At 49.3% G+C, this 21,358-nt stretch overlaps 1 protein-coding gene and 1 pseudogene across 4 annotated transcripts; both read right to left on the minus strand.

Annotated features, from left to right (window-relative positions):
* Positions 1-11,651: 11,651 nt before the first annotated feature.
* On the minus strand, positions 11,652-19,370 carry LOC136541556 (DIMBOA UDP-glucosyltransferase BX8-like). 4 transcript variants are annotated; one of them, XM_066533490.1, is made up of 3 exons: positions 19,356-19,370; positions 12,788-13,408; positions 11,652-12,710 (listed from the first exon to the last, which is right to left on the minus strand). In XM_066533490.1, the coding sequence occupies exons 2-3, from the start codon at positions 13,278-13,280 to the stop codon at positions 11,845-11,847; spliced, it is 1,359 nt and encodes a 452-aa protein (XP_066389587.1). In that variant the 5' UTR covers positions 13,281-13,408; positions 19,356-19,370; the 3' UTR covers positions 11,652-11,844. The 4 variants fall into 4 exon arrangements, with proteins under 4 accessions (XP_066389587.1, XP_066389586.1, XP_066389585.1 ...); XM_066533489.1 differs by lacking the exon at positions 19,356-19,370 and adding an exon at positions 15,747-17,376 and having other exon boundaries at positions 12,788-13,402; XM_066533488.1 differs by lacking the exon at positions 19,356-19,370 and adding an exon at positions 15,747-17,376.
* On the minus strand, positions 13,815-15,753 carry LOC136541555 (DIMBOA UDP-glucosyltransferase BX8-like; annotated as a pseudogene).
* Positions 19,371-21,358: the final 1,988 nt, after the last annotated feature.

The raw sequence follows: 21,358 nt of genomic DNA on the forward strand, positions 1-21,358 counted from the left end.
ACACCCCAGCTGGACAAGTCCACCACCGCACGGAGGTGCCCCTTCAGGCTCCCATTGGGATCAGTGGCAGTAGGTGGTGCCCCTTCATGTTTCATTGACTTTTCTTGATTTAGGACTTGTGTTGGATGAAAACTTCTTAGATGTTGTCATGGATTTGCATATTGGATGTGCGTGTGATGGATTATGCAGGAGGATGTGCTTGTGATGGATGTTGAATGTGCTTGTGATGTATTATGGATTATGTATGCGTTTTGTGTGATGCTAAATGCCTGTGTGCTGTCTCATGTATTATATATGAGTTTTGCGTGTTTGCTTTCGAAGGAAAGCAACAAACAAAAAAAAATTGCAAATTTTTTAGCTTTGCCGAGTGCCAACACTCGGCAAAGAAGTCTTTGCCGAGTGCTAGGGTGTGGCACTCGGCAAAGCTGGGAAAAAATGCCGTAAAAAACAGCCACTTCCCCAGTTTTGCCGAGTGGCACAGCCTGGCACTCGGCAAAGAGGTACATTTTGCCAAGTGCCACAGCCTGGCACTCGGCAAAGAGGTCAATTTTGCCGAGTGCTAGATGGTACCACTCGGCAAAGACTATTTTTAAAAAGATTTTTTTTAAAAAAAAATTGTTTCTTTGCCGAGTGCTCAGCCCTGGCTCTCGGCAAACATTCAAATTTTGCCGAGTGCCAGTCCCTAGGCACTCGACAAAGCCGGCGTTAAATGTTGACGGCAGTTATTTTTTTGCCGAGTGCGGGCTTGGCACTCGGCAAAGACTTTGCCGAGTGTCGATTTTGGCACTCGGCAAAGAAATTTTTGCCGACAAAGTCTTTGCCGAGAGGCCTTTGCCGAGTGCGGCACTCGGCAAAGCCTTTGCCGAGTGCTTGCCTGGCTTTGCCGAGTGCCCCCAGCACTCGGCAAAGATGGCGTCTGCAGTTGTGTTTTACATGGGGCCCTGTTTCAGAGATGATGTCATCAGTGACTTGGTAACTGCATGCCGCAATCTGTCCAACACTACATGCTCTACCTTTTGGTAACACGACCTGAAATGCTGCCTGTTAGTGGCACCACTGGACCTACCATGAAATTATTTCTTGACAAGATCACTGAAGAAGATTGGCGCAGAATGTACCATTTCAACCACACGTCAAGAGCCATAGGTCTTCTGCAACGCTTGGGTTTATCATCCGAACCTCCGGCATGCAGAGAAACCCTGGAGGAGTTGATGAGCGTTTGGACGAGGCTGCTCGTTACTCCGCCGGCAAGTCGTGAGCAGCGGTGCATGCGACGGGGCTGAGCACAGGAGGGGAGCTCATCACCTTTGCTTGGCTGCTCATGGCGCACAAGCAGCTTGGAGATGTTGGACATCGGTATGCTTTCATTGGCGATGATGATGTTACTTCGGCAGTTGAACGCATACGCACGATGAGAATATTGTCCTAGATGCTAGATATCCTGCCACAAAAAAAAGCTGGCAAGCTCATCAATGTTTTCTAATCTCTATCATTAGTAAACGATTAAGGATTATTAGGATGTTATATTATTACTTAGTAATTATGATGACAAGATTAAATTTGGTAAGTGTTAATCTGTTGAGTAGTTCATGTTCTGTAAGCTTATTAGGATAATAGTGGTGCTAATTAACATATTTTATTTGTAATTGGCGACTACCATGACAAAATTAGTGTTAGTGCATTTTATTAGTGTACAATCAGTTGTTATTCTTATATAATATAAATACAATAAGTTAAGTATTCTCAACCCATTTACTCTCATTCATCTAATCAAAAGAAATATGTCTCGTCCTATTCATCCAACCAACAGAAATCACCCGATATAAGAAGCAAGTTGATGATTGTCTCCAATTTTGTTGACGTGTGTTGCTAATGTCTTGGTTTAATTAGGAAGGCTAAATATGGTGATTAGCATTGTACCGCGGAGTATCTCTAGATATGATTCTGCACCAAAAGCGGGCTAACGAATAGGACCACGTCGCCCGTGAACCCGCTAGCCGTTGGATCTGGCCAAGACGCGATACGGACCGTCCGATCGGGGGTGTAGCGGGTCTATCACCCGTTAAACCGTCGACCCAGACGGTCACGAATCCTCGTGAACCCACTGGCGAGCGACTCGGCCTCTCCCCGGCGCGGTCTCTCCTCCTGACCTCGTCCTGCTGCCCTCCGCCGCCCCCGCACCTCCATCCTCCTCCCGGAGTGGGCGAGGGGGGCAGCGGCCCCAGCACGGGCGGGGTGCGGGTGCCGCGGGCATGGCGTTCCCAGCCATCCCGGCGCGGGCGGGGGCCCCAGCTACCCCTGCGATCCCAGCACAGCCGGCTGTGCGAGCGTGGCGGCTCGGGCCACCCCGTAGCGGGCGGCGGGCACAGGCACGTCGGCTGCGACCACCCCGGTGCAGGCGTGGGGCTCCATCCACCTTCCGGGCTGTAGCTAACGCGGCATCGGCGGCTTGTCCCTTGGTCAGCTGCACCCGCACTCGGGTGTCCCTCAGTGGGATGGTTCCCAGACCGAAGGGGCCTGAGGCGACGTCGAGCTACAGCCGACAGGAGGCCGTCCTCCTCTGACCTCACCCCTTCGCCCGCTCCTAGGTGAGGTGAGCTCTCCCTTCTTCTCTTGCCATTAATTTTTGTGTTAGATTTGAGCCATCGTGAGATGCTTCTGTGTGCAGAGAGATGATCTATCGATTGGCATCTAAGGGCAAGAGATGAACTGTTATTCCTGAGTTAGACGTGTATGTGTGCCTGGATACAATAGTGATGTTTGCCTGGATACTATAGGTTAGTGAGTGAGGATGTGACCTATCTTGCTGCATATGCACATTCAGATGTTTGTTTCATGGACTGTTTTAGTTAGAATCTAGAAAGCTAGAACTGAAAATTCAGAAGTGATCTTTTTAATACCGTTGCACGTCTGTAATTTTCATGCCAGTAACCTTGTCCCAATTGATTCTGAAACTCAAATTTGTCCAGCCATTACATTTGCTTGAACTGAGCTAAACAAGAATCATCCTTGCCTCTGAACTGCATTAGAAGTAGGCATTAAGGTTTAATAAATACTATCCCAACTCATGGTTGAATAAATCTAGTATGCTAATTGGTTGAATTTGTTGTAGAAAAAATATATGTCTAATAGTATATAGAGTATCCGTGATCTGTGTGTTCCTATCCCAACTCATATGGTTCTCTACTATTTATTTTTTCCTAAAGTTTTAAGGTGCTATGTACTGATTCGTATAAATACTTAGTTAAATAGGTGCAATTTTGGTATATTGTGGTTTCATGATTACACCTGCTACTCCTTTCTACAATTGATTCTGCTTGCGATATACAATAGGATGCAATGATAAACAAGTGCCCACTGCTGTACTGCTTGATGGCTGCTTCCTGCAATTTGGTCTGCTGGTGCTGTATGTCATATCTCTGACTCTGTCAAGCAGGATTCTGTATTGTAGATTGCTGAGAACTTAATGTTTATTTTTTTTATTGTGCAAGTTAGACATTGCAATATTGCATACCTCGTAGTGCTACATTGTGAGATAGGTGTGCGGGCATGATAAATTCTTTCCTTGTAGCTTACCCAGTACTCCATTCTAAGTTCTAACCGTGAGTTTCTTGCATGCTATGCTTCTACTGTCTAATGAGAAATATTCTGATTTGTAATCTATTGCTTCTGACTTGTGATTTAAATTTACTAAGATCTTGCTGTGATGACTTAATGTGAGTGTGATGACCAATGATTTAAATTTACTAAGTTCTGATCTGTAATCTATTGGATGACCAATTAGTTCGGGACTGAAAAGTCGTGCACTTTACATAATTTTGGTGTTTTAAATGACAGTCAAGATAAGCAGGTAAGGTAGACACTATCTATCTCTCTACTTTCTGGACTGTCTACTTTCTGGACTGCAACATTCTGAACTTAGAATCTTTTACTATCCTATATTCGAGTGCAGATTGAGTTTTATAATCAGGGCCTAACAGTTATAGGAAGCTCCTCTAATCATATACATACTTGATACCATATTTGTGTTTCTTACACATGAACATGCTTTCCTTGTGTGAAGTTTTTTCATGTCACTAGATACTTTCTTGATATCATATTAGTGATTTTTAATTTGACCACTTGCTTCCGTGAACAAAACACAACTATTTTTTTGTTCGTTTGTTACAGCTGCCATGGATCAAGGTTGCCGTCGAATGACTGGCCGAGCTGTCTCGGGCAGTGCCGCAGGCGCTCCTGCGCCACTACCGCACACGCGCGCACACCATGCCGCACAGGCAGACTGCCGACCGAGCCATGGTGCCCATAACCATGAGCCACATGCCCTGGAGCAGCACCGACGATGACCGCACCACCGCCCTGGCGAATCTCCTTGGCAGGACGGCGCTGGCCGCGATCGTGATGAGGGATGCCGCCACCACCAGCTGCAGCAGCCAGTGGTAGTGGCCCTCAAGGCCGGCATGGCCCGCGGAGTGCAACTGAAGCAGGAACAGCTCCTGCCCGAACACCGACGCGGCAAGCGCGGCCACCACGTCGCCGACTTCACCGGCCGTGGCGGCATCAAGGCGCCGGGAGCTGTTACTATGGCAGGGTTCCTCAACACCATCTTCAATGGCAAGCGTGCACAGTCCATGGTGCAGTCGGTGTCACAGGTGCACCAGAGTCTGTGCTCGACTGCGTAAACAGTGAAGGCTGGAGTTGTTAGACAACAAGAACGGTGATCCGGTCACAGTGCCACGACAGCCATGGAGTGCTAGGATGGTGCTGGAGCTAGAACAGAATATGTTCCACTGGATGTAGATGCACAATTTTAGAAAGAAACCGATCCACCTCATACTTGATTAGGTTGCTCAGCTCTTTTCCTGTTTAGAATCAGAAGTTTAAGATTTGACTTATAACAGCTATTTCTTCTCTATTATGCTGTGCACACCAAGTATTTGATATAATGTGTGTCCAATATATTATGTATTCTGTTGTGGTAACACTCAATTCTCCAAAATGTGTCCTTAGTACCTTGAACTTTTCAGTAGTAATTATACATCTTAACGGCATAATAGAGAAGCAATATTAAAAAAAATGTTTCAGATATGACATGACTATAAATATTATTTGAAATTGATTAGTCGACAGGTGTCCTAACCTTCTAATGAGGTTAATTGCACTGGAACATCTCATGTTCCAGTATCAGAACCTCTCTCTATATATGTTATATGCCCCAGACTGAAAAATGTTGAACCAAATAATCATGATTTACTAATAAGTTCCATTTAAACTGGCATATATTCTCCCCCATATCATAAAAACACCCTATTCTACCTTCCTTTACTTAAGTTATTAATATGGATAGTTTTTTCATGCCCCTGCATTCACTAAGCCCAGAGTATAAGATAGTCCCATATTTATATTAAATCATTATTCAAGTAAGAAAATTGTTGTTTTCACATGATTTTATTTGTACACAAAACAAGGCGACCATCAATACAACGGACACGTCCACTGGCCATGCCGCGATCTTTTCTACGGAGTAGTATATACTAGAGCAGCGCCGTGCGCCGCCCGTTCCTGTCCAACCCGTCATGCAAGGGGAGAAGGCGAGCCCTTGTGATTGGCTGGCTGCTCGGTTTCTTGGGCTCGAGTGTGGCCAGCTAGCCCACGGATGTCCTTCCATTTTTTTTCCTTTTGATTTTTCGATTCCACTTGCTGAAATTTCTTTTAATTTGACTACAACTAAAAATTCGAGTTTTAAGGCAGAAACCCTACAAATTTCATTATTCCAACAGCGCAGCTTCATACAATTTCATACAATAGACAGCAAGATACATATGCTCTGATCACCATGCAAGATTCTAGCTAGCTTTTGTCTACTTCGCTGCAGAAACAACTAAATTAGTGTGTAATAATAGACAGCATCCACAGCTAGCACATGGTTGTGCACGTTCCCTGCTGGCGCTACCGTCCACACAGCACCGTCTATGAAAGGAGGCAGAAGAGAAGAGGGAGGCAGAAGAGAAGAGGGCATGCTCAGCACTCGCCGATCAGCCCATGCTAAGAGAGTCCCAGACTTTCCCGGCTAGCTAAACCTTCATTTTCCCATGGACCCAGCCAAGCTCGCAGCTTTCCTTGCCGTCGCCGTCGTCGTCTGCGCTGTTGCCGCCGCACCGGCTACCGCGGATTACTCCGGCGGCGCACCCGCCCCAGAAAGCTGCCAGACGCAGATCACATACTTCACCAACTGCCTGGCCCGTTCCGAGATCCGCGGGCAGTGCTGTAGCGTGGTCGAGAGCCCCAAGTGCCTCTGCCAGCTGAAGCGGGAGGTGGCGCTGCCCTGTAGCCTGCATCGCCACCATGAGCGCAAATGCTCCAAGGAAGAGCAGGCTCCACCGTCGGTGAAGCTGGCCGAGCTGCAGCGCCTCCCATGCTTCAAGACACTCAAGTGCTAGCAGCCGTCTCCAGTTCGTATTTTTGTTTCGTGTACGTGTGCTTTTGTTTCACATTGTTCACTTGTTACTGTTCTATCCATTCGGCTTGCTATGGATGCGTACCTGAGCTTTGTTCGTTGAGACAATTCCTTATGTGTCACTGAAAAGATGGTTGACTTGTATGTGCCATTGAAAATTTGCTGTGACTGTTATGTCGGCTTTTAAATTTTTCTTTCCATGGTGCCACTTCTGTCAAATACTTCCTTTGTCCTAAATTATCTGTCGCTTTTAGTTTCTGTGCCGCAAGTTTGACTTGATTTGTAGAAAATACGTGCAACATTTGTATCTTCAAATAAATTTATTAAAAAACTAGATTCAAACATATTTCCAATGATACCAATTATGTACCATAAATAATAATATTTTTAATATATATTTTGTCAAAGTTATTTCTCGAAAAACGAAAATGACAGATATTTTGGGACGGAGGGAGTAGCTGTTAACTACCTAACAAAATGGGGCACTAAACAGAAGAAAATTTTAAAAACTGATATAGAAGGTAACAACAATATTAGCAAGATATATAGCTGTATAACAAATAAATTCATAATGTTTTCAAATGTAGTCGGATGACGATAAATTTTATATGAAAGCTGTAGAGATCTCTGAGATCTAAAACTTTATAGTCAATAACTTTTTCAGCCGAGATCGTTTAGGAGCAAAGATAAATATATTATGTTCTCAAATTTTGAATTCAGATTTCCAATTTTCAATATGATTTCGGATGGAGACACACTCTATATTAAAATTGTAGTGCTCGAAGAGATCTAAAATTTGTAGTTGACGACTTTTCATTTGAGATCATTTAGGAGCCCTGATATATAATATATTAAGTTTTCAAATTAAAAATCTATTTTTAAAATTTTCCAAATGATGGCAAATGGAGACACACTCTATATCAAGCTGTAGTGTTCAAAAAGATCTAATACTATATATTTGAAAACTTTTCCATTTTTCATTGCTTCGATTCGAAGCTAAAATATCCAATACAAGATTCATACACGTGTCGTTTGGTTATTTGTAGATAATCTCCTTTGTGTCACTTGATACCTATTAATGGTGTTATCTAGGAAGTTAACAACCACTTAACGAAAATGACATACATACTTTTGTCATTATAAAACATAATTCTAAATAACCCCATAACATTGCATCTAAATTACCGTCTGTACTATTATGAAAGATGATTTCAAATACCCTAATGCTTTTATAAGCTACCCATCTTTGTCATTATAAAAGATAATGAAAAATTACCTCCTAAGTTTGCATTCAACTTACCCATGTATGTGTCACTGTGAAAGATAAACATTTGTATGTACCTCAACCGTTATAGTAAATAAATAAAAATATCTTTTAAATCTACATGTAAATACTAATATATGTTATTATAGAAAATAAAATAATATTCCTAAAGTATGGTATGTAATGTTATGAAGTATGAAAAAACATTTATAAATTAAGACTTCTACAACCATGAAATTAAAAAGCCATATTGTTATGTTTCACCATGTATACAAAATAAACATGTATACACTAGGATAAATAAATATATATATATATATAGAACTACTACCCTGTAGCTGGCTACAAAATAACTTATTCTGTAGCCACTTTGAGTTACGATAATTATTATGTTAGTATACGAGATTATAGTAACTTTTTACTAAGTGGTTTATTATAACGTTATGGTAAATATCCCCATGTGTTATAGTAACCCAACTATCGTAAATATGTGTTGACATTATCGTAAATTAGTATATAAAATTATCGTAAATGGAGGTGGCTACAGAATAACTTATTTTGTAGCTGGCTACTGAATATACTCTCCCTATATATATATATATATATATTAATAGCTTACTAAGCATGGAAAAATATTCATTTAACAAATCACATAGCAATAACACTGACAATTCACTTCAATTTATATTAATACTCCACTATAATAAATTTTTAAGTTGTTATTTTAAATAAATTTATATATTTTGAATAAAACATTATACCATATAAAAAATTGGTAATTTAATTTGAAACACTCAATGATATATAAAGCAATACTACAAACATATAATCATGTGGTATAATAAAATCAACAAGTCCAGTAACTCGGTTGAAAGCTCTAGTTTGGTTTTGGCTAATTGATGAAACCCTAAGTACTTTGGCTCTAAGTGAATATGAGATAGATTGGTACACACCAAGCATTGGAGCAAATGGATGATGATCATGATGTTGGTGATGGCCATGGTGATGATCAAGTGCTCAAGCTTAGAAAAGAAGAAAGAGAAAAACAAAATGGCTCAAGGCAAAGGTATATTTCATAGGAGCATTTTGTTTTTCCACTCAAGATACCAAGTGGATGTGAGTGGGTTTAGGATAGATAGTCGTACTTTTAAGAGGGGTGAAACTCGTCGTGAAATGTGGTTATCAAAGTGCCACTAGATGTTCTAACTCATTGCATATGCATTTAGATTCTAGTGAGTGCTAACTCCCTTGAAAATACTTTGTGAAAATGCTAACACACATGCACTATGGTGGGACACTTTGTGGTTGGCAATATAGAAGCAACGGTAAAGTGAAAGGAGTTGAAACGCTGGTCACTGGGGTGATCGGACGCGAGCGAGGGAGGACCGGACGAGTTCGGTGCTTGACCCTAGGCTCGGGCAGAGGCGTCGGGATGACCGGACTCTGGCTCGAGGGAGTGACCGGACTCTGGGGGAACACTATTCTCGGGGCCAATCGTGGTGACATGGCGCGCAGGAGCTAAGTGAGTGAGGGTCAGACTCTGAGTACGTCCGGTCACCTACGATCGGACGCGTCCGGTCGAAGAAATTCGTCTCTGGATGCTTACTGGACTCGACCGAACTCCAACTGAGGGTGTGCTTGGTCATCGAGTGGTGAGTCTGGTCATGGCTGGTTGAGTGTGCGGGCGCAGGCGAACAGACGCTGAGCTGGTGCGTACGGTCATGTGTCGGACGCGTCCGGTCTCAACTTAATGCACGTGTGCGAGGGAGTTGACCGTTGGAATCGAGCGACTGCAGTTAAACGTGGGGGACGCGTGGCAGCATCCAGGGGACCGGACCCTACACCGGACGTGTCCGGTTGTCCCGACAGGCGCGTCCGGTCAATGCGTAGAGAGCCCCCTCTTGTGCCTAACGGCTCTATTTCGTTTGGGGGGTATAAAAGGTGGTTTGGGCTCATACTCTTGACCATTTCTATTGAGAATACACCCTGGTGGGCCTAGCCATTCCTCTCTAACTCATCTTGCTTAATTGATTCATCATTTGGTGAGACCGAAGAGCATCCAAGTACATTGCTTTGAGTGATTACATCTAGAGCCACTTGGTGATTGTGTTTCGCTGCGGGATTCGCTTGTTACTTTTGGTGGTTGTTGCCACCTAGATAGCTTGGTGCAACGAGGATCGTTGAGCGGAGGAAGGTGTTTATCTCCGGCTCCGATCGGTGGATTGTGAGGGGTTCTTGTGCCTTTCTCGTGGGAGATCACAAAAGGCAACTCTAGTGAATTGCTCGTGGCTTGTATATCCCCATCTTGTATTGGTTGTGCGGCACCCGGTAGCAGGTTAGGCATGTGATGCCTATTAGCGCGTGAACCTCCAAGTGGGTGAGTCGCCACAACGGGGACTAGTTTGCCGGCAAGCAAGTGAACCTCGGTGAAAAATCATTGTGTCATCTTGTCCCGAGGAATTCATTGGTTTTCATTGTGAATGATCTCTTGCCAGCTCGGTATATCCATCCCGAGCTCTTGTATTTTCTTTGTTGTGTACTTGTGTAGAGCTAGTTGTAGCTAGTGAGTAGTGTAGCTTAATTAGTTGTAATTACACTCGCTAGGTTGCTCGCTAGTGGTAGAAGTAGTGACATAGCCTTTGCTTGGTACATAGATATCATAGTTTATTAGATTTGTGGATAGGTGGCTTGCAACACTTGTAGAGCTAGCGCAAAATTCGCTTCACCATTTAATTAACTAATAAGTTGTCTTAGTGTTGTAGAAATTTTTTATAGGCTATTCACCCCCCTCTAGTCATTTAGGATCTTTCAATGGTGCAAGCCGAGTTTTAACTTAGCATGTGAAATACTACTAGGACCTAAAATCTTTTTAATAATAACATGATAGTAGTAAGTTGATAAGCGATGACAGCTGATGAGAGGCAGCTTGTTCGGGAGGCCGTTAAGGATCGTGAATTATTTACTGCTGACTGATTTGGTGTGAGAGAAAAATATTATTTTAGCTGGAAATTTACGATTGTTTACGACCAAACAAACATGCCGAGGATATTTGTATGTGCATTCTGAAGCGACAGCAGGAGGAGGAGGTTGCTGCAGTTCACGTGCTCAAATGGTAGAGCGAGTCCTTCCACCCCGTTTGGCCGTCTGGCCCGTCTCCATCTTATTATTGCTGATTCCATTCGTTGATGATTCCATTTTAGTTAGCTTTGATTAATCGGGCTAAGACTTAACTGTTGAAGATCTGCACATTCATCTTGGCATGACTCAGTTGTTCCAATACGCCATTCGCGATGACATGACTTTATTCTGCCACGTGTCGATGGTTTACATGAAAAGTGTTTCTTGTACGTGTCAGCATGTCTAGTTAGTCATGTAAATGCATGTGGCGTGTCTGTAACGATTGCACCATGTCTATGACCTAACTGAAAAGACTATAGTTTCTAAAAATTTAGTTTATGTACACTTTTTTAATATAGTATTTTTTGAATTAAAATTAAAAAAATCAGCTCGCTGGCGCTAGGAAAAGGAGAGGGCCAGACCTCACTGGGCTATGCGGCATGCCGGTCGACCTTGGGCTCGTTTCTGAATTGCCATCGGTCGTACTCCACCTCCCTCGCCGTCCTTCCTTCCAGCTAAAATGTGCCAAAGGAACGAAAGGAAGAAGCAGCTGGGTAGAATAGGCCGCAGTATTGGGTAGGGGACAGGAACTACTGGGCCGGCCCGTCGTAGAGGGAGGTCGCGCGATAGCCACGGAGCGCGACAGGTCGCTAAATAGACTTTGCGCACATAAATAGGCCTTTGAGATTTTTTTCATGGGAATTTCTGAATTTCTATTGGGCCACGCCCATTTATTCCAACACTTCCGACCCAGCAACCCGTTGCTCGGGCACCTGACCTGAGCATGTTCAATTCCAGAGTCGAGCAGGCACGGGTGGACATTACCTCCTTCAGTTTCAGTTTGCTCACAGTTACAGGAGACCACAACACGTTACATTATTCGATGAAAAACAGGCTACGGCCTGCTCGAGAGAAAAAAAATACATTATTCGACGAATTTGCAAACAGATCCAGATTACCTTGCAGTTCATGCCCGACTCGATCAAATTTCTGACATGTTCGGTGTTCACAGGGACAATACGTACTGGACTAGGCCGTCCATGGCGGAACTAGTAGCTGCAGATGCCTGCATCTGCAGACGGTGTGCCCTCTCCCTCATCAGAGGTCCATCTTCCCCAACCATCACTTGGTTCACCACCTTGGCGACGCTCTCCCTCTCCAACACTTTCCCGACCTCCAGCCCAACACCCCACTCATGCGTGACATACCTGGCGTTCACGATCTGGTCCGCGAAGCACGGCTGCACAAGCATGGGCACGCCTTCGCAGATGCTCTCCAGTATCGAGTTCCATCCACAATGCGTCCAGAACGCAGCAATGGCTGCGTGCGCCAAGACCTCTCTTTGTGGCGCCCAAGTGACAATCTTCCCTCTGTTCCTGATCTCCTCGCTAAACCCATCCGGCAATGATGGAACCTCTTCACCGCTGACTAAGCCCGGGCGGACAACCCACAGGAACGGCACACCGCTGCCGGCCAGCCCCCACGCCATCTCCTCGAACACGCCGCGGTCGACGCAGGCCAAGCTGCCGAGGCTCACGTACAGCACGGAGAGCGCCGGGTGCGCGTCCAGCCAAGCCCGGCAGCTGACGTCGGGAGTGTACAAGCTCTGCTCCTCCGAATCCTGGGACGACAGCAAGTGCAGGGGCCCAATCGCGAAGGCAGGAAGGGACAGCTCCCGCCGGATCTTGGCTAGCTCCGACGCCTCCATCGCCTCGAGCGTGTTGATGACAATGCCAGACACCGAGGCTCCTACGGCATCGGCGACGCAGGTGATAAAGCTGCACATCTCGTCCGTGTCGCAGCCGTCAACACGGAGCAGGTCTCGCACTCGGAGCGGCTCGAGGTCCGGCACCAGCTCATCCAGCTTCTCCTCTGCAGGACAATGTGGAACTAGCTCATCAACGCCTGAGTTCGAAATCCAGTGGGGAAAATAATTTCAACTTGCTTGCCTTTGGTGGGAAGATAGCCGGCGTCGCGCAGCCGCGGGTACGCCAGCATGTTGCGCAACGCGGCGGCGCTATCCGTCCGGAGCGCGAGCACAGGGACGCCGAACCGGCCGGCGGCGCCCAGCGCGGCGTAGCACTGCCCGTCGACCACCGCGCACGCGACGTTCTGGCCACGCCGCAGCAGCGACGCGAGGGCCTGCCGGAAGGGCGCCTCGCAGGCGGCGTTCAGGGCCAGCAGCTTCGTGAGGATGTCGGAGTCCGGGGAGGTGGCCTCGTCTCTGAGCGTCTCGTGGATGGGGACGAAGGTGAGCTGTGGGTGGCGCGCGGGGTCTGGAGCGTTGAAGTCCGTGTGGAGGACCGTGACTCCGAGGCCCCGCGCGTGGAGGACCGCCGCCAGCTTGAGCATGGGGTTGAGGTGGCCCTGGAATGGCAGCGAGAAGAGGACGACTTGGCGGCGGTGGGAGCTGCCGTCGCGATGCTCGTCTTGTCCGGCCATTGCCGCCGGCAGAGTGGTGGTAACTGAGAAGCCTGGGTGATCTCGAATTTTTCATAGTCGTGGGCTCACCCGTCAGTATTTGCCTTTGAATGCGAACAGTGTATTTTTCGGTGATGCATGCACTGCACCTGACCCGAACCGACAAGCGACAAGGACACAAATGTTATCAGCTGAATTCTTTAGTCTGCATTGGTAGCAGAGAACTACTATATGCTTGTGTTATTTTGAAATGATTGATTAGTACGAAATAGTGTAGAGGGGTAATCGAATATTGATTGGAAGGATTGATGAAACAAGTTCAAGATTGCTCAAGGATAACTTAGTAAGGTGTAGTTAGGTGGGAGGACAATGAGAGAGTATAAGATTCCTAAATCTGCGGATTAACGAGTTAACCCAACCGCATCCCTTGCATAGGTAGGACAGAGTGAGCCAAACATAGCGACATGGTCAGTTGGTCGCTGGCTACACTATCAAATCTCTCTTTCCCAATAATTTGATCGGAAGTTCTGTCTATTTATTTTTAACTCGAATATGCAAAAGACTTGTGCATCATTGTATTAAGCTAAAAGAAGTGTTCAAGTGTTTACAAGGGCACCCATCACCGCCGCAGCGCAAAAGCTCTGGATCAATGGCACCACCACGCCTACTCTAGCCCTGTACCCATTGCTCTGCCTCGTGCTTCTGCGTTTGGATCTCCGAGAAGCAGGCGAGCTCCATTTATTTATTTTGCAAAGAAAATAAACATAGCCAAAGAAACAGCAGGCATGGTTTTGCACCTGTACCAAATGGCTAGAGGGACAGGATGTGGTTCACCAGCTTGTCGACGTTGAGGTCGGACGATCCGGCCTTGGCCACGCTCTCCGCCGCTCTTCTACTGAGCTCCCGTGCCCTCCCCCGCAGCTCGGTGCCGGCCTCGCTCTCGCCTGACCCCATCATCGTCGAGATTGCCGCCTCCACCTTGCCCCTCTCGAGCTCGCCGTCGAGCGAGACTCCGGTCCGCCACACGTGATCCACGTACCGCGCGTTCCCCATCTGATCGCCGAAGCAAGGGCGGCACAGCATCGGCACGCCGGCGCACACGCCCTACAGCGTGGAGTTCCAGCCACAGTGCGTCCAGAACGCGCCCACGGCAGGGTGCGCCAGGACCTCCTCCTGCGGCGCCCAGCTCACCACCATGCCCCGCCCGCGCGTCTCCGCGTCGAAGCCGTCCGGCAGCGGCGGCTGCTGCGCTGGCGGCGCGCCGCGGACGAGGCCTGGCCGGAGCACCCAGAGGAAGGGGCGGCCGCTGTTGGCGATGCCCCAGGCCGTCTCCACGAGGTCCGCGGCGGACATGATGGCGAGGCTGCCGAAGCTGACGTAAAGAACGGACGCAGGGCCCTGCTCGTCCAGCCAGTCCAGGCACCCTCGGTCCTGCTGCAGCAGGCTGCTCGAGGCTGCCGGCGAGTGCACGTGGAGCGGGCCGATGCCGAACACCGGGACGGCGAGGTCGTGCCGGAGCGACGCGAGCTCGTCGGCCTCCAGCGCGTCGAACGTGTTGATGATGAGACCCGACGAGGTCTTCACGGCCGTCACCGCTCGCGAAATCAGCTCCCGCATTAGGCCGAGGGTGGCTCCGCTGGCGGACGGCAGGTCCCGGACGCGTACGGCGGCAGCTCCATCACCGGCTTGTCCAGCTGCGACTCTGCCACTGGAGATTGGACACGTTGGCATCCATGAATGCGCAGGTGTGTACCTTGAGCGGACAGGTAGCCCTTGTCGCAGAGCATGGGGAACGCCATGAACCAGCGGAAGCACGCGGCGCCGCAGGTGCCAAGTACGAGCGTCGGCACGCCGAGCCCACGTGCCACGTCCATGAGCGTCAGCAGGTGCGCGTCGGCGACCAGGCACGCGACGTCCTCCTCCTGCGCGTGCCGCTGCTGCTCGAGCAGCGCGGCCAGGCGCTCCCTGAACGGCGCCTCGCACGCGCGGTTCAAGGCGAACATGTGCTCCACGGTTACCTACACCGTGTCCGGGCGGGCTGTTCGCCGGCATCCCGTCGTCCTGGACTGGGACGAAGTCGTAGGCGGGGTGCTGGGAGCCTGGGACGCATCCGGTGCGTTGAAGTGGGTGTGGAAGACGGTGATGGCGAACCCACGCGCGTGTAGCAGGCCGGCGAGCTGGAACATGGGGTTGATGTGGCACTGGTATGGGAGCGAGAAGAACAGCACGCGGCGGCGGCGGCGGCGGTCGCCGCTGGCGGTGTGCCCCATTTTGATGGTTCTTGGATTCCTCGTGCTCCTATGGTAGCCGCTAGAGTTCGAGACTACGTACCGAAATGATGACGCACAGTTTGTCAACAAACTATGAAGGGCCTGTTCGGTTCCTGAGGAACCGTGGCCTGGAACATCATAGTCCAGCAAGAATGGTTCCTGACTTTGTTCCATGCCAAACGAACGAGCCCTAAAATGAGTCGAGTCAGTGACATACCAGATGAGCAGGCATGGGGGGATTTAGTGGCTGGACGAGAGCAAGGTGACCGGATCATTCTCCGTCGCCTACTAGTCGTCTTCTGGCTAGAGTTGTGCTCTTCGTGAGTTTTTTCAACTCTATCATCGTTTTTGTCAGCGCACATCTCCTCACCGGCCAGATAGATAGGATAGGACTAGTTCTTGGTGATTTAGTCAAACACTAGATAGCCTTTCCTTTTGTCCATGGCTGATCCACTTGTATATATAGGATGCAGTTGTGTATCGGCAACATGTATATGTACCTCATCACTGTTAATGGAAAACTCGTGCAGTTCAATTCTCTCACATGGTATCAGCCTAATCTCGATCCAGACCCCTTGCTTCCGCTCTCTATCATGGCGAGTCCGAGTGGCGCTTCTTCTTCCGCCTCCTCCGCCGCCACCAATCCATTCGCTGCACCGACTGAACCTGCTCCACCCCCAGCCTCCACCCTTGTGCTCCTCAACATCCGCAGCCACGTCCCAATTACCCTCTCTGTGGACGATGGCAATTTCCGGCAGTGGCGCTCCTTCTTTGAGCTCACCTTCCAAAAGTTCGGCCTCGTCTCCCATGTCGATGGCTCCGTTGATGCCGCCGCCATGTTCGACGATCCGGAGTGGCTCTAGATCAATTCTTGCATTGTCTCTTGGCTTTACTCCACTGTGTCCAAGGACATTTGGAATGACATCTTCAAGCCACGCGCCTCCGCCTACGCCGCATGGACGGCAATCTCCGAGCAGTTCCTCGACAACAGGCTCCAGCGGGCTGTCTACGCCCAGTAGGAGTTCCACAGCCTGTTCCAGGGGGACATGCCCATCATCGAGTACTGCGGCCGCCTCAAACGCGTCGCCGATACCCTCTATGATTGTGGCGCTGCCATCTCCGACAACGCTCTCATCATCAACACATTGCGTGGTCTGAACAATAAGTTCAGCCAGGCGATTGCCCTCCTCACCACCATGAAGCCGCCGCCGACTTTCCTCTACACGCGCTCCTACCTGCTCCAGGAGGAAACGCGCATCCGGTACTCTCATCAGATGGAGCAGCAGACGGCGCTCCTTGCGGCGGCACCCCGTTCCTCTGCGCCCAAGCCAGCTGCTCCGCAACAGCCTCCTCCGCCCCACTCCAACTTTGTAACATCCTGATTGCCCCTCAGATTGTTAAAAACCTTATTTCCGTTCGTGCACTTACTCGTGATAATTCAGTTTCTGTCGAATTTGATCCATGGGTTTTTTCTATCAAGGACCTTCGAACCAAGATGGCTCTGCTCTGAGGTGATTCGTCCGGAGATCTCTACCCCCTGCGTCCACAACATGATGCAACGCGCCGTCAACCGGTGGCCCTTCTCACCACGACGGACTCTCCCCTCTGGCATGCACGGCTTGGATACCCTGGTCATGCCACCCTTCAGCGCTTGTCGCGCACCATGGGGTTTTCTTGTTCTAAGTCTAGCAATCACACCTGTCATGCCTGTCGCCTTGGCAAACATGTCAGGTTACCATTTCAAGATTCGCATAATGTTTCACAGCTTCCATTTCAACTTCTTCATTGTGATGTATGGATATCGCCAATAATGAGCAATTCTGGGTTCAAATTTTATCTTGTCATTTTGGATGATTATTCACATTATACTTGGACCTTCCTTTGCGCCACAAATCCTACGTTCTACCCACCCTCATCTCGTTCCACGCCTTTGTTCGCACGCAGTTTAAACTACCAATTTTGTGCTTCCAAACTGACAATCGCAAAGAATTTGACAACTCGGCGTCACGCGCGTTCTTCGCCAAGAATGGCATTGCTCTTTGTCTCACATGTCCCTATACATCACAGCAAAATGGTCGTGCCGAGAGGGTTCTACGCACTCTCAATGACAGCCTCCGTTCCCTCCTCTTTCAAGCCTCCGTGCCAAGCTCCTTCTGGCCGGATGCTCTCGCGGCATCCACCTACCTGCTCAATCGCAGGCCATGTCGCCCGCGAGCCAACTCCATTCCCCATGAACTTCTCTTCGGCACACCACCGGACTATGATCATCTCCAAGTTTTTGGGTGCTTATGCTATCCCAACACCGCTGCTACAGCTCCTACAAGCTCGCGCCGCGTTCGGCACGCTGCATCTTCCTCGGCTATCTGCTCGATCAGCGAGGATATAAGTGTTATGATCCGGTCACTAAGCGTGTACTAATCTCTCATCATGTTTATTTCGACGAGACAGCCTTCCCATTTGTGCAGGTCCCCACACCTCCGGCAACTTCTGGGCAGCCGGATTCTCCATACGTCGCTGAGGTGCTCCCAGTTCCCACTAGAGTCCACCAGCCTCGACGTCGCGCCCAGGCCCCAGCTACCGCCGCACCAGTGGCGCCTTCGGCACCTGCCCCAATCGATGCTGCTGCATCGCCCGAGGCGTCCACCGCAGCAGCTTCTTCGCCACATGCTGCCATGGGCGCCCAGTCCTCCTCACCACCCGCGGTCTGTCCACCGGCGCTAGAGGTGCCGGCCACGGACGTTCCCGGCGCGGTCATGCCACCGCCGCGCCATCCCATGGTCACGCGTGCTCGGGACGGCATCCACATGCCCAACCCCAAATACGCACACGTGGCTGCGGCTTCTCCAATGCCGCCGCCACCGTCTGTCCGTGCTGCTCTTCGTGACCCTGCCTGGCACGCCGCGATGCAAGACGAGTTCGATGCCCTGAAGGCGAATGGGACATGGACGTTCGTTCCACTACCGCCACATGCCAATGTCATCATCGGCAAGTGGCTCTTCGAGAACAAGCTCCATCCAGATGGCTCTCTCGAACGGCGCAAGGCCCGGTGGGTTGTCCGCGGGTTCTCCCAATGACCCAGGGTCGACTTCCACCAAACCTTTTCGCCGGTGGTCAAGCCCACCACCATCCGCATAGTGCTGCACCTCGCCGCCACTCGACGTTGGTCGGTGAATCAACTCGACGTCAAGAACGCCTTCCTCCACGGCAACCTAACGGAACGCGTCTTTTGTCATCAACCAGCAGGCTTCGTCGACTCCGACCACCCCGACCACGTCTGCCAGCTCATCAAGTCCCTGTACGGCCTTAAGCAGGCACCGCGGGCGTTGTTCCAGCGTTTTGGCACGCATCTCCATGGCATGGGCTTCACTCCGACGGGCTCTGACAGCTCGCTGTTCATCTACAGGCACGGCGCACACACCGCATACCTGCTCGTCTATGTTGATGACATCATTCTCACGGCGTCCACAACACCTTTGCTGCGGCACGTCGTCGAGCAGCTGCGCCAAGCGTTTGCCATCAAGATCTCGGTGCCTTGAACTTCTTCCTTGGCATCCAGGTTCGCCGCACTGATGCTGGTTTCTTCCTCACTCAAGAGCAGTACACGGAAGCAGCGCCGGTCCTATGATTTGGGGGCCCTCTGGCGAACTCGTCGCGATGGCCCCTCTATACCATAAAATTTTAGAATATATAGGCTAATTTTACTTGTATAGGGAAAGCAAATCCAATAATATATTTTTAATTTAATATGTCTGATAATTATCGAGAGCGAGAAACAACGTAGACTAAAAGAACAATATATTTGTACTTCTATAACTAATACGATTACCTTAAAGAAGAATAGAACTCCATCATATCCATTGCTTCTTATAAAAAGATATTTCTTCGGGCTGTGCGGGGCTGCGGAAGTACGAAGTAGCGATCGCGTAGTGATCGCTTGATCGGCGCTGCGTCTCGCCGTTTGCGGAAGTCTGTGCGGGGCTCCGGAAGTACGAAGTAGCGATCGCTGATTCGCTGTCACGCTGTGCAGGGCTGCGGCGTTGGTGGCGGCTCGGCTCCTGATTGCTGAAAAGAAAGACAAAGAGGCCGACGGGCTCTGAAAAGAAACACCAGCGCACTGAGAAACACTGAAAAGAGGCCGACGGCTCCTGGCCTTTGATTCCTGAAAAGAAAGACTGCGCCGGCGCTGATGGGCTGCTGGCCTGCTGACTGCTGCATTAATCCCGCCTGGGCCCCCGGCCATCGCACCTCCTGCCCCCCCCCCTAGGGCCGGCACTGACGGAAGATATCTTGGAGCTCATAGGCATGGCCAACTGCAAGCCTGCGACTACTCCAGTGGACACCAAGTCCAAACTGTCCGCGAGCACTGACGGCCCAGCCACTGATGGCACCTTCTACCGCAGCATCACGGGCGCTCTCCAGTACCTCACCCTGACGAGACCGGACATTGCCTATGCTGTGAATCAGGCTTGCCTCTACATGCAAGCTCCACATGAAGCTCACTGGAATCTCGTCAAGCGAATCCTTCGCTACCTCCGCGGCTCCATCGACCATGGCATCTTGATCTTGGCAACCCTGTCCATCGAGCTCAAGGCATATTCCGACGCAGACTGGGCAGGCTGCCTGGACACTCGGCGATCGACGTCAGGATACTGCGTGTTCCTCGGTGAGTCGCTGGTCTCTTGGTCCTCAAAACGCCAGACCACCGTCTCCCGGTCAAGCGCCGAGGCGAAATATCGGGCAGTGGCCAATGCCGCTGCGGAATGCTGCTGGCTCAGGAACTTGCTCCGAGAGCTTTATGTCATCGTCGACAAGGCCACGGTGATCTATTGTGATAACATTTCAGCTGTCTACCTGTCTGAAAATCCAGTTCATCACGGGCGCACCAAGCATGTGGAACTTGACATCCACTTTGTTCGGGAGAAAGTGGCGCTTGGGAAATTCAAGGTCCTGCATATTCCTACTAGCCAGCAAATTGCAGACATCATGACTAAAGGATTACCAATGCCGCTGTTCGAAGAATTCAGAAACAGTTTGTGCATACGGTCTTCCGAAGCTTCAACTGAGAGGGGGGGGGGGGGGGGGGGGTCAGCGCACATCTCCTCACCGGCCAGATAGATAGGATACGACTAGTTCTTGGTGATTTAGTCAAACACTAGATAGCCTCTCCTTTTATCCATGGCTGATCCACTTGTATAGGATGCAGTTGTGTATGAATGGTCGGCATAGTCAAACACTAGATAGCCTCTCCTTTTGTCCATGGTTGATCCACTTGTATAGGATGTCCTCACCGGCCAGATAGATAGGATAAGACTAGTTCTCGATGATTTAGTCAAACACTAGATAGCCTCTCCTTTTGTCCATGGCTGATAGCCTCTCCTTTTGTCCATGGCTGATCCACTTGTATAGGATGTCCTCACCGGCAGATAGATAGGATAAGACTAGTTCTTGGTGATTTAGTCAAACACTAGATAGCCTCTCCTTTTGTCCATGGCTGATCCACTTGTATAGGATGCAGTTGTGTATGAATGGTCGGCATAGTCAAACACTAGATAGCCTCTCCTTTTGTCCATGGCTGATCCACTTGTATAGGATGTCCTCATCGGCCAGATAGATAGGATAAGACTAGCTCTTGGTGATTTAGTCAAACAGTAGATAGCCTCTCCTTTTGTCCATAGCTGATAGCCTCTCCTTTTGTCCATGGCTGATCCACTTGTATAGGATGTTCTCACCGCAGATAGATAGGATAAGACTAGTTCTTGGTGATTTAGTCAAATAGTGGATAGCCTCTCCTTTTGTCCATGATTGATTCACTTGTATAGGATGCAGTTG

Source organism: Miscanthus floridulus, chromosome 3, assembly GCF_019320115.1.
Source record: "Miscanthus floridulus cultivar M001 chromosome 3, ASM1932011v1, whole genome shotgun sequence".
NCBI lineage: Eukaryota > Viridiplantae > Streptophyta > Magnoliopsida > Poales > Poaceae > Miscanthus > Miscanthus floridulus.